Source organism: Diorhabda sublineata, chromosome 9 (assembly GCF_026230105.1).
Source record: "Diorhabda sublineata isolate icDioSubl1.1 chromosome 9, icDioSubl1.1, whole genome shotgun sequence".
Taxonomy (NCBI): domain Eukaryota; kingdom Metazoa; phylum Arthropoda; class Insecta; order Coleoptera; family Chrysomelidae; genus Diorhabda; species Diorhabda sublineata.
In genome coordinates, this window is record NC_079482.1 from 16,095,508 (window position 1) to 16,108,390 (window position 12,883).

The following is a 12,883-nucleotide window of genomic DNA, read 5'->3' on the forward strand; positions in this document are numbered from 1 at the left end:
AAATCTTTCCCTACTTTCCGAACTGTCTAGTTCTCTAGGACGATTTAAACTGAATAAAAATGAACTATGATAAAGTGTCTCTCATTTTATGCAGTAATGAAGTTGTTTTTAAATTAATAAATACCGGGAGATTTTGTGAATATTCATACGAAAAAAAAAAGATCAAATTGGAAAGCAAACGTAGTCCATCGCCAAATGTTATTATAGAAAAAGTTGTATGAGAAAAAGCTACACAGGCAAATTCACTTAAGATATTCTTTCCAAAAATGATTGTGGTTGTAACAAAAATTATATTGTTTTCCGACAGCGATCCTGAGTACTTGAAATTGAAAATAAATATAAACGAAGATCCTAATGGCCCTCTTATAATTGCATTAAATTCGCGTTATTAGAATCAACCTACCAACATAGTGCATAAATATAGGGAGCTATAATTGAAATGTATAAAAAATAGGTATGTATTGTAAAACATCAATTTCAATCCATTTTCTTTGGTTTCTAAATTGGCACTTCAACAACCCTGATCTCAAGGCACTTCATAGGACCATATCTGTTTTGCGCTGAGATCAGTTTTCAAAGAACTTAAACTTATCCACCTCCATAACAGTTTATTATGCCCTTATTGAGTCGCATTTCCGATATTCCCTTCCCCTCTGGGATACGTGTGGTGCGACTTAATTTGAGCGAATCTTCAAACTACAAAAGAGAGCTGTAGATATTTACTCGCAGCAAACATCAGCAAAAATCAAAAATTTGACTCTTGCTTATTCATCTTTGAATCTATTTGCCTAATTCGTACACATGTCTCCAATTTAACTATCTACTCCACGTTCAGAAATAGTTAAGGGCTCAGTATTTTACAATGCAAAAAAATGCACAATCACTTGTCAATTGAAATCAAATCGATATCATCTTTTCCCGCATTTCGCAATAATTTGAGGGCATATTTACTCGAAAGTGTCTTCTACTCTGTAAAAGAACTTCTATTCTATTAATAATATTTAATTTTGCTATAGACTTATAAACTAATTATTACCTATTACTATTACCTATAATTTTGTTACTTATTGAGGTTTCTTTCTGTATATTGAAATTTTATTTTATTACTCTTATCTCTATTTAATTATTGTCTACAAATTATAACAATTTTTTGACAATAAAGCATTTCTCTCTCTCCATGTTTTAAAATATTTAGTTCGTTTGATTTTCACAATCATCAGCAATAAAACAATGAGTTTTAGATTTAATTAAATTCAAAATTACATTACATACATCACGTCATGTAGTTATCTGTTATTATTTTAATTTTCATTCATATTGGATTTTTCGATTCACTTATTTATATTTCTCATTGCCACTTCCCTTGTATATGAAATTGTAAAATGTTTTCTAGCAATGAAGCTATTTATAGCTACGTCTATTGTTATAATACACGATGGAAAAAATGAGATATGTACTGAATTTATAATTTTTTTATTTATAAAACTTATATATTATTAATGCAGGAAAAATGTTGTCTTTTTCTCAGAATACCAGTAGGACCGTCGGAATATTCACAAATTCCTAACTTCTTAAATAATAGGCACTTTTTCTTCGGATTACCCCACCTTCCTCCAAAGTTAAACCAATAAGGTAAATTCTCGTATCCCAGATGAAAAATACGGAGGTTATTCCAAGTAAACCAAGGTGTACCATAGCTATAAGAAAAAATTATTTTCGATATGTTATATAAATACAAGTATAATATTAGATGATGTGAAGCTGCTTCCAATCTAACTTGGTATTAAATAAAAAAAAACTAACACATAAAATCATAGAAATAATAACAGTTCACAACAATCTATTGATGAACGATTTTCAAACGGATGTCTTTGGGAATCAACTAAGGGCGACATCAACATCTTTAATTAATATATATTCTTTTCCGATGCTGCTAAGTCTTACTGTAGGGGTAGAGATATTTTTTTGAAATCTGAAATCATGAAATTATTCGATTCTCAAGAGATTCAGTTCAGAAGAAGCTGGCTTATTCTTGCGTTGGGTTTATCATTGTAGACCAGCTTGTTGTGAGAGAGTACCAGTACCTCAAAATATGATAAAATGTCACTAAAACTCAACGAAAAAAACTTCTACCATAAAAAATAAAACTGGATTGCATTGCATCAAATAAGATATAGATAATGTATAGAGAGCTGCTTGCAAGTTTTAGGTGTTAGGTACAGGAAAAATTCATTGTGAGAATAAATAAATGCAATCAGCTTAATTGGAAATATTAACTTTAACGTCGATTTAATAATGATCTTGTAAGTTGAGGTCATAGAAGTATAAAATGAAGGAACCAACACTTCAACCGTAGAGAGAAGCATGAAGTGTGGTAAAATATAACTTAGCGTATTAATCTTGATCAAGTATTCCTATAGATCACATCTTGTGTATGAATCTGTATTCTATAAGAGGGAGCCGCCGATATCACTTAACACTCTACAGGCATCACATGCCAGCTATAAGCTTATTCGCTTCGCAGTCAATCCTAGCACAAAGAAAATTTTATGCAAGTCTGATGATATTCACCTTAAACTGCTTAAAGCGATAATAGATTATTGTAATGTGGATCGTGACATAATTTATACCAATTTGAGATTGAGATATTATATGCTAGAATATGAAGCAGAACTAATCCCAAAGAAACATCTCTTCATTGACTCTCCAGATCACCTTAATTTAAACTTTCGTACCCATGATCGATTCAAATCTTCACTTGGGGCGTCATGTAACCGTCGAATATTGTAACGTGAACAAAATCTTCGATGAGCAATTGCACACGAATAATTGGCTTTGAAAACGCACGTTGTTCACCCGTCCACTACGACATCGTGACTAAATAGCCCATACGAATGATGATGCCAACACTGCCCTTTCCCCGCCGCGCCGCTCAATTTTTACGGTGAAATTCGAAATTGAAATCCTAATTCTGCCACCGGATACCCGTTATTTCTAACTTTGATCATATTTGTTTGCTACATATTCCTTCTTATTTGAATTCAAACGTTCCTATGGTCAACGGCTAGTCTGTATATACAGTAACTCAGACTAACCTATCCAACGTGTACTTGTTAGAGAGACAATGCGTTTGGATTCTTTATGTTTTATTTGTAATAATCAAATTCAAGAGCAAATGAAACAGAAAATTAACAATAGAGTATTCCATTCCTTTTTCTACATTATAAAGATATAACACAAAGGAAAAAATTGACCGTCTGACGCTCAACTATTTCATTACAAAAATGTTTACGACTCCACATGAAAAAGCCCTATGTGAATAGTATAAAAAATGCATTTCAATTTTTTAGGGAATCACTAGCAAAGACAGCCGTCAAATAGCTCACGATATGACGAAAATAGTCCTTGCCAGTTGAGAGAAAGTTAAAATTGCCGGTATAGATTGTTTTCGTGGCTTTCGAGAGCGATTTACGTCACTGCGCAAGTCCGATTATTGTAGTCTGTCAATGACAACAACATACTGTGGAAAAGATCCAAGAGAATTAGCTTCAAAGGAGCGAGGGAATATATGTAAAGTGACCAGCGGTGGAAAAGGTTCGTTACTATATGTAACATAAGTGCAGGTGATGATGCACTGCCTCTTGTATAGGTCACCAGGTTCCCTTATTCTTGCGACTATATCAAAGAGTATGAATACTGAAGCTTATATGGATGTTTTGCTTTCATTGAGAGGTTTTTGTTGTTGTTTCTCGTGATATTAGATAGATAATTTTATGTCATCATTTCTCTAATTTCGTACCTGGAATACCTAAACCTATTATTAACTATGGGGTGATCTATTGTTCACCCACTAATGTCGTCTAATCATTGACAGAATCTTCTTCTTTACCAATCAGAATATGATTCCAAAATTTCAATTCGGATTCAGACCACCAATCTTCAAACCATCATAATCCAAGCAAGAAATCGGAAGAAGTGCGCTTCTCCTATCTTCATAAATTTCCAGAAGTCTTTCGATCAGATCTGGCATGCCGGACTATAAGGAAGCTTCTGACTATCCAACTGCTATATCCAATAATAAATTAATATATTCATACTTTACCAACCGCTCCATCAGCGTCAAAGTGTTTCATAGCCTATCCGAACTTCTCACCCCCCTCACTGACGATCCACATGACTACATTCTATCCCCACTTCCTTACATCATCTATACGTATAATACTCAAGCCCCTCGAGACCCCACGGTAACGGTCCGATTGTATAATAGAGGGTGAATCTCAATTCCAAAGAGACCCAAGCCATCATCATCAAACATCCGCATTTCCGGCGCAAACAACATCAACCACAAAACTTTCATATGAGACTTTGGGTAGAGAGGCTCGAGATCCACAGGGAAGCCAAATTCACTCAAACACTCAGCTTATCGGCCGATCTGAATGATAGTCTAAATATAGTACGGAAGCAAGTCTGTCGCATCAAGGCACTCGGAGGTAAATTTGGACGAACCCACCTTTCTTCATACGTATAAAACCTACATCCGTCCCATAATCGAATATAGAGGAAACCTCCACAGTACCATAACCACCTACCTCATTAAAAAATTCTCAATTCAGCCCTATTAACATTGTTCATGTTAAGACGGACATAACTCCAAGCCATCTAAAAGACCTCCAAGTCCGCTATGTGATTCGTACAATGGCTCGCCAATAAACGGCTCCTCGCAAGAGCATAAAAAGACCTCGCTGAGAATTATCTCAACTTTCTAGATAATTATCCCATAACCATTAGATGAAACTCTCCCTCTCACACCTCCTCAATCGTTGATTAAATGCAGCCGCAGCTGTACCCGCTTTCCTATTAAATAATGAGCACAAAGAAAAATGAAAAATTGCAAAAAAAACTTATAGTTATATCCCTAAACCTGGAAGCAACGGTTTGTTTTTTAGGCTGAAGCATTCATCTTTTTTCTTCTTCCTCAAACATCGTTTGGTCGTTTTTTTTTATTATTTTTTCGACCTATGGCAGTACAATCACAAACTAATAACCACACCCCAGCCCTGCAGAGGAGCAGCTCCTCCAATTCCAACAAACCTTCCTCAAACCTCCTGAAACCTCCTCAAAAAAATTCCTTTGTTGAATAATTATTCAATGTAGAAACTGAATTCTAGTTCAATCAGACTGATATTTTTTTAGTTATAAGGAATAAAAAACAGTGACCCAACGTTTACCCTCTACCGATAATGAACTATTCAATTTTTGTATTCGACAGGGATTCAAACAGTTTGATGTGAATACAATTTGGGTATTGCGTTTTTGTATGGATACATTTTGATTTTAACAAATTTTTATTGAACAAACTACTTTCATGTCTATTTAATACACACGTCGTATTAAAGAACATGAATACACACATTGTATACGAAAAATACAAAAAATCTACCAGGTGAAAATTTGGTTAATTATTTCCTTTCGAAAGATAATTGGTGATATATACCAGAGAGTTATGTAATAGCGCCTAGTGAACGTCAGCTGCGGCTTGGTGGGTGGGATGAGCAGCAGTAGCCTCCCACTCATTTCTTCCCAGCTTAAAATTTGTAAGCTGATTGTTAATATACTGTTGTGATATATAAAAAAAATCAGCTAGAAGTAAGCCGACGAAAAACTGGTCAGCTGATGCAATAGATGCTTCCGCTTAACTCCTAGGAAATAACTTCCAAAGTATCAGCTGACGGTTTTTCCACCGAGATATAGCCAGCTGACTTATATACTTATTAACTTCTACATATAAGCTGAAAATATCAATTTTTCTATGCGCCAACTATAATACACTATAGTATAATGAGCTGATTATTTTGTTTTCTGAGATATTGGGATAGTTAGAGTTTCACAAATTTTTAGATGGGAGCAAATTTTTAATTTTCTTTTTTTTTTCTCATCTCATCCCATCTACCGAACCTCAGCTGATGTTCATTAGGCTCTATTATACAACTTTCTGATGCATTCTACTAATTATCTCTTAAGAGGAACTTAGTCATGTACTTCTGTTGCTGGATCCCGGACTATTAGAACTATAGATGTTATCTCTATTTATTAGATTCTCAAATTAAGTATGAAACATTTTCATAGTCTACATTGGTATATCGATCCAACGCAAAGTATGTGTTCAAGTGAGTCACTATTTGACTCATTGATAACGTCTCAGTATTTTTCTTCGTTAATCATTACTATAACCAGAAGGAAGCATTTCCCTTGGGGGATATGACCATAACAAGGTGGTAAAACTGAGTTTTTAATGAAGCATCCTTTTCCGGGTAATATAATATACTAATTTTCTGCAAATATATTAATGCTAGAAGAAACATAGAAGTTAGGAAATATGAAGTAATATTCTCATTTCATATAACCAATTTTCATTCATATATTTGATAATAAACGAAGCAATCAAGGCTAATTTCACTTGATAATGTGACAGGAATGTTAAACACTATCGGCGATTAGTTACTTGCGATTGAACGAAATTTATCAAATTCCATTATTATATATTATTATATTTACTTTATAGGTTCGGTAGATGAGAAGTTATTGTTCACATATGTCTTCCCCACCACGCACCATTCAAAACTGACAAAGATCAACGTCATGGAGTTCACTACAAGGATCGCATTTGTAATATATATATATATATATATATATATATATATATATATATATATATATATATATATATATATATATATATCAATATTTTTGGTACAACATTTTCAATCTATTTAATTTTGTAATATCTTTAATGAAACGTTTCTTATTTGTCAGAATTAATGCTTAGTAACTAAGAAAGTTTATAACTCAAATTGAATGCAGAGGTCCGTGCTCCTTAACTACGCGGAATTTTCTGCAAACATCTCCCATTACGTCTTGGACGACTTAAACATCTATTTCACGTATTTTTTTTAAATTTATACGCCGTAGTCGTACTTTGCCACCCCTCATCATACACCTTGCGAGATGAAAGTGCCCAAAGATCTTCAATGGAAGGGGCGTGAAGAAAATTAGAGCGGCTATCTTGTTTACAAAAGGTATGTTATTTGGATGTTTACCTTTGTACAATGGCCAAAACATTATATTGTCTACATTGTGGTGTTGACGTACAATCAATCATTTATTAATACATATACACATAAATCACACACCAGACTAGAACTTAATCAGCGAATTTTGCTTCTTGTGAAGGATTCTTCATCGTCCATAACAATGATTCTCTCATTCCCAAAATGTATCCGCCTTAGTTGACGACAGCATCTCTTACGGTATTCACGAGTTAATTTTCTTACGCAAACCCCAACTCTGCCTTTTGCTTGCGGATGTAATTCTTGGTTCTCCACTTTCGACTATAGCACAGTTAATGCTTCTTTATAAAATATCAGGGATCTATCCAACCAAATTTTAAATGCTTCTTCGTATTCCCAACATATGAGACATATTACTGCAACTGAGATGAGAAAGGACTAATATGAATAAAATAAACATTTTTTTATAAATCCATTTTGATATTATATTATTACAACCTGTTTTCAAACGCCTGAATTTTGTGATGAAATCATTGCGACATACGTTATTTGAACCTCATCAGTGAACGTTCTGGAATAGCCTATGACGTGCTCTGAGGTTTCTTACACGGACTATGGCATGGAAATGACGTCTTAGTTGATCGGTTTTGGTTAAAAGGTCACTAGAATCTGATCTTTGTTGAAGTGGAGGAGCTAATTGGTGAGACAGGCAGAATGCACAAGTGTCCTGCATACTATTTAGAAATGTGGTAGCACCACTTTAGGCTTCGTCAAGTATTAGTTCTCGACCAATAGTGGTTTAGCTGATCCAAGTCTAAGCTAATAATTACTCATCATCTCACTTATGACTTTTTTTGTGATTCAGCACAAGCCTAAATCACACAAATGCGTCGGTCTCGGAACTTATACCCTAAATTTTGTCGCATGAATTTGGAATCACAGTTGTGGAATAATTTGATATTACAGTCCTTGAGGATCAAAAATTTTTGTGTAATCTCATTGTACTTTGGAAATTCCAGATATAAGAATAAGTTTCATTAACATATAATTATTCAACAATAGATATTTTTAGTTAACTGCATAATAATTTTCCAATTTAAATAATCAATTAATCGTTATTGAAAATATAATAATACTGAGTTTGACTTTATTGAAAGGCACATTTTCAGGAAAAATAGTTCTCAGAATGATTCTGCTCGGGAAATTGTCATATTGTAATCATAAAATCTGGATATCAGAAAGAGCATTTCTGAATAATGTTAAAATTCTTCGAGAACCTCTTAGATGAATAAGAGTGATATTTTAATGATTCTAATTTGAGCCTCATTCAAATAATAAAAGCAGATTTACCCAGTTATATCTGTAACTTTTGGTACTTTCATGTACTCTTGTATTCCCGGGGTTGCCCACATACCATGTGAACCATTTGCAGAGAATACTATGGGATGTTCACCTTGAGTACGTATAATTTCAGGAAATTTCGGTCTTGGTCCTACTTTTTTTATCGTACCATCCAACTGAAAAATGCTAAAAAACACATAGAAATGTTAGAAGCGATTTTAGCTCTTTACATCCCTTCATCCCTTCACGTGCACTGTGTATAATTTTGTCATATTCGTAAATGAAGTATTCTCCTTATTTTGAAATATACTATATAAATAGGGGTAATAGAAAGTAACGGAAGACTGGTAGGTGGGTAACTACAGGAAAAGCTTATTAATTGATTTTGTGAATACGATAATCAGCAAATACTATTAAATAGAATCAATAGATTATTATCTTATCTCAAAGCAAATGTGTAGTTCAATTAAATATACGGAGAAAAATAATAACTTAGCGGATGTTCGTATTAGTTTTGCATGTGATATCGCACTTCCTTGTTATCAAAAAGAAAATTTTAAAGATATATTTGCCGAAGAGAATTATTGTTGTATTTTTAAAATGGTATTTGTTATTACGAATATTAACAAAACAATAAGACTCACTTTCGTCTAAATGATTGATTCGAGCTTATAAAAGCATTCCAATACGACCCGACGTTCGCAGTTATAAGTGTTTATAGAAGGTTGATGCAGAGCTTTAACAAGGGGAGAAGGCGAAAAAAAAAGAAGAGGACGTCCACGTAGTTACATTTGTTCCTATCACTATCTAGAGTGGACTTGTTACTAATATTTTTCGATGTCAACGTTGAAAACAGGCCTGAACAATTAAGAGTGTGCAAATTACATTTCCCTGAATAAAAAATCAAGAATCTAATTTTAGAAAATTGGTTAACACTCTCATAATACTATTTTTTGAGTTGACAATATCAAAATTGTTTATACATATGACGTGCGTCATCTTTTGAAACCTACAAGGAAGAATTTTTATTCTTATGATTTTCTTCTATCAAATGGGTGGTTGGAAAAATGTTGTATTGATATTTTATATGATCACGATAAGAAAAAAGCTAGTAGACTTTGCCTTAAACTCACAGACGAGCCCATAGTCCCAAGTATCTTACAAAAGATGAAGGTAAAATATGTATCGCAAGTCTTCAGTCACTCTCTTGCGGCTGCCCTATATACTCACATATATTTCAAGATTTTGCTTCCAGAAGCAACGCAAAATTTATACAAAGAAGAAATGATTTATGTGATTCTGTACATTCTTGCCCAATAAGAACTTTATGGCATTCATGAACACAGAGAAACAATGTTTTTAATAAATGAAATGTTTGTTGAATGACTTAAACGTAATTAACTTGATAGACGTAAAACAGAACAATGGAAAAGAGAAATACGTGGAAAAATGTAAAAATAATATTATGCATACACGTAACCATACACCTAACCTAACTAATGCGCCTCTCGATGTCAGATGGAGACTTGCCCCAATTTCCTGATTTTGTAAAATTCCAAAACAAATCTTCCATTCACGAATTGAAATTAGATGACTGCAGAATATATTCGACGAAAATAAAAATAGTTTTCTTGAAATTAGTTGCAATAATTTCGTGCTCCAATCTACACAAATCTACACGATAATTTCATGATAATAGTAACAACATCACTTATATAAAACTTTGCCACTCTTTCGAGCTTTACGCAGTTGTTCTTTTCAAAGAAGGCCCAGTATCCATCTTCTTACACCTGTCCTTTCTATTTCCACTCATCCGTAGCACCTTGCGTCCAATCTTTACCAATATTCTGATCCTAGCTCTCCATATATGCCCCAGCCATCTTACTTTTGCTACCTTCAATCACCTTCACTACATTTTCTTCCATTAACTCATCTCCTAGTTCTCCATTTGTTTTCTTCTGTATACGTCATTTTTTTCTCCAGTCTCATAACAGTACTCATAATTTTTCATTTTATCCTCAGCATCACTTTAAACTCTTTGTTCTACTCATGTTCTCTGCAACATATATGATGAGTCTTAGTTTTGGTCTATATATTTTAAGTTTGATTTCTTTTTCTAATTATTTGCTCTTCGAATTTTTTTTATTTGCATCAAGTGCTCTATCGACTGCATTGAACATGTGTATAAGCTCAATTTATTAGTGAAATAGCATTTGAACTTACGTTTTATCTCGTTGTCATTCATTATGTAGTTAAGGAGGCTTGTATAGTGTTTTTTTTTTTCAATAAATTGATCAAAACTTACCGATATTTTTCATTATAGATGTAATAAGCTCCCGATGTGTGTGCTGCAATGTATAGTTTATCAGGTATAGGTTTACCAACAAATGAAAGACTCATATGTTCCCAGTCACCTACATGGTTTCCTATTGTTTTCACTTTACCCAAACATGTATTGAATACCTGTAATGTGGGAACTCTACCTTTAATAAAACATATCAACATTAATAACTTTCCATGTCATTGTTGTAAGAAAGTTCAACAGATTTATGATTAAGAAATCATACCCACGATTCTTATTGTTCTTAGACCTTATATTTGATTCTTTCCTATTTTCCTATTTTATTTTTCCAAATGATGGTAAACGTACCAGAGAATGGTTCATTTAAACAGATTTGATTCCTACATACCAAGTGCTAGTGAAAAAAATTGATTTCACTCGACCTTGAAAACATAATTTTTTTGAATGCCCAACTCTAATTCAGTAAATGATATCAAAAATTGATCCCAATCTATATCTATAGGAGAACTGTGAGATTTCAAAGAATCATAGAAGGAATCAGGAAGGTTAACTAAAGATAAAGCTCCTAAACTTGTTAAGTATTGTCGTACAGATTAACTATTTGGACAATCCAGATAGAATGGACAAAATGAAACTGAACCAGTGTAGAATTGTGGAATTAAGTTCAAAAAAAGGCAGAAAAGTAACGTTTCCAGTGGAAAAAACTTACACAATCATCACAGAGTGAGAATGATTGAAAAATTATAGAATAGCGAGAGCTGAAAATACAATCAAATATAGAGACAAATTATTGAGATTTAGTACTTAAAATATCTCTATGACATTGATGGGGCTGAAAAAATCTTCGATTACAAAAAAATTAAGTTGAGTTTGAGTTGGGTTGCTATCTCTAAATATTGACACCCAACACAAGAAGTATGAAAATCTTGGATTTAACATGCAAATAGGACATATCAATTAACTTTTTTAATTAATTTTGAAATCAAATAGTAGTTCCAATCGTTATAAATCCATCTTTCATTTCTTTCTTTACAAACTGAAGTCGGTCTTATGAAGAAACAAAATGGAATAAATCTTTTGAAATACCCTTCATAAAAACTGAGACCCTCCAACAAAAATTTTTAAAATTAACAATAGTAGTCTAGTACCTTTATAATCTTTCTGCACTCATTTATAAATGAATAAATAGGAAATAAAACAATCTTCATGAAGTTATTAAACATAGTACGGTTGTTGGAAAATTGCCAATCAAATAAAGAAACCAGGCATTTTTATCCTTTATCGTTTTCATTTTTTTTACAGTCTTTTTATTACTTCCAAATAATAGTTGTCATCTTTATCTAAAAAACTGGAGAGCAATAGCGCCCTCATCTGATGAAAATATCTTTCTTGCAAGTGACACTTGGAGCATAAGAAATAAGAAAAAGTCACATGGGTCATATTCGGTGAATACAATGGGTGGTCCACAAAGTCGATGTGGAATTGGTGAATTTTAACCATAACGATTATCGAATTGTGAGAAGGTGCATTGTCCTGGTGCAAAAACACTTTTTTTTCTCAAATTGATGCGATCATTTTTAGCAATTTCATCCTTTACCTTACCAAGCAAGAATGCGTAATACCCTCCTGTTATTGTTAAGGTAGTTAATGAACACAATCCCATGACTATCACAAAAAAAGCCAAAAAATAGCCATTATATTTTCGACCGATGTATTCTTTTTCGGAGCTCCTTTGCAATCCCATGTCTTGACTGTTTTGTCATTTTAGTAATGAAGTGATGGATCCAGGTTTCTTCTCCAGCTATGAGTCCACGCAAATATCCGACTAATTTTACTCAAACCGCGTCATGAAGGCCTGGAAAATCTTTCAAAACGCGGCACCCGACGCTTGGAGAGCTAACGCATGCATATCAGTTTATAGCAAATCCGTTCTTTTGACATGCCGATAGTGTCTCCTACCTCGCTAGCCTTAATCGAACAGTTAACCAGAACCACCACAGTGTCTAGCTCCTCTTGCTTTGCCTAGGAATATTTCTTTTCAAAAACAAATACTTAATAACAACTCGATACTCTATTTTTTCTATCTTAAGAGAAATCTTTAGAACTACAAAAGTAAGCATCCCAAATGTCTCAAATTTCATTGAGAGTCTTTCAACACATCTGCACATTTATT

The 12,883-nt window shown here is 33.3% G+C and overlaps 1 protein-coding gene across 1 annotated transcript in view; it reads right to left on the bottom strand.

Moving 5' to 3' along the window:
• Nucleotides 1-1,458: 1,458 nt before the first annotated feature.
• Nucleotides 1,459-12,883, bottom strand: part of LOC130448642 (uncharacterized) — a 61,669-nt gene continuing 50,244 nt past the window's right edge. Inside the window, exons 4-6 of the mRNA XM_056786090.1 lie at nt 10,714-10,891; nt 8,418-8,594; nt 1,459-1,697 (exon numbers count right to left, since the gene is read on the bottom strand). Of these exons, the coding sequence (XP_056642068.1) occupies nt 1,487-1,697; nt 8,418-8,594; nt 10,714-10,891 (566 nt within the window). The 3' untranslated portion in view covers nt 1,459-1,486. The remainder of the gene's footprint in view (nt 1,698-8,417; nt 8,595-10,713; nt 10,892-12,883) is intronic.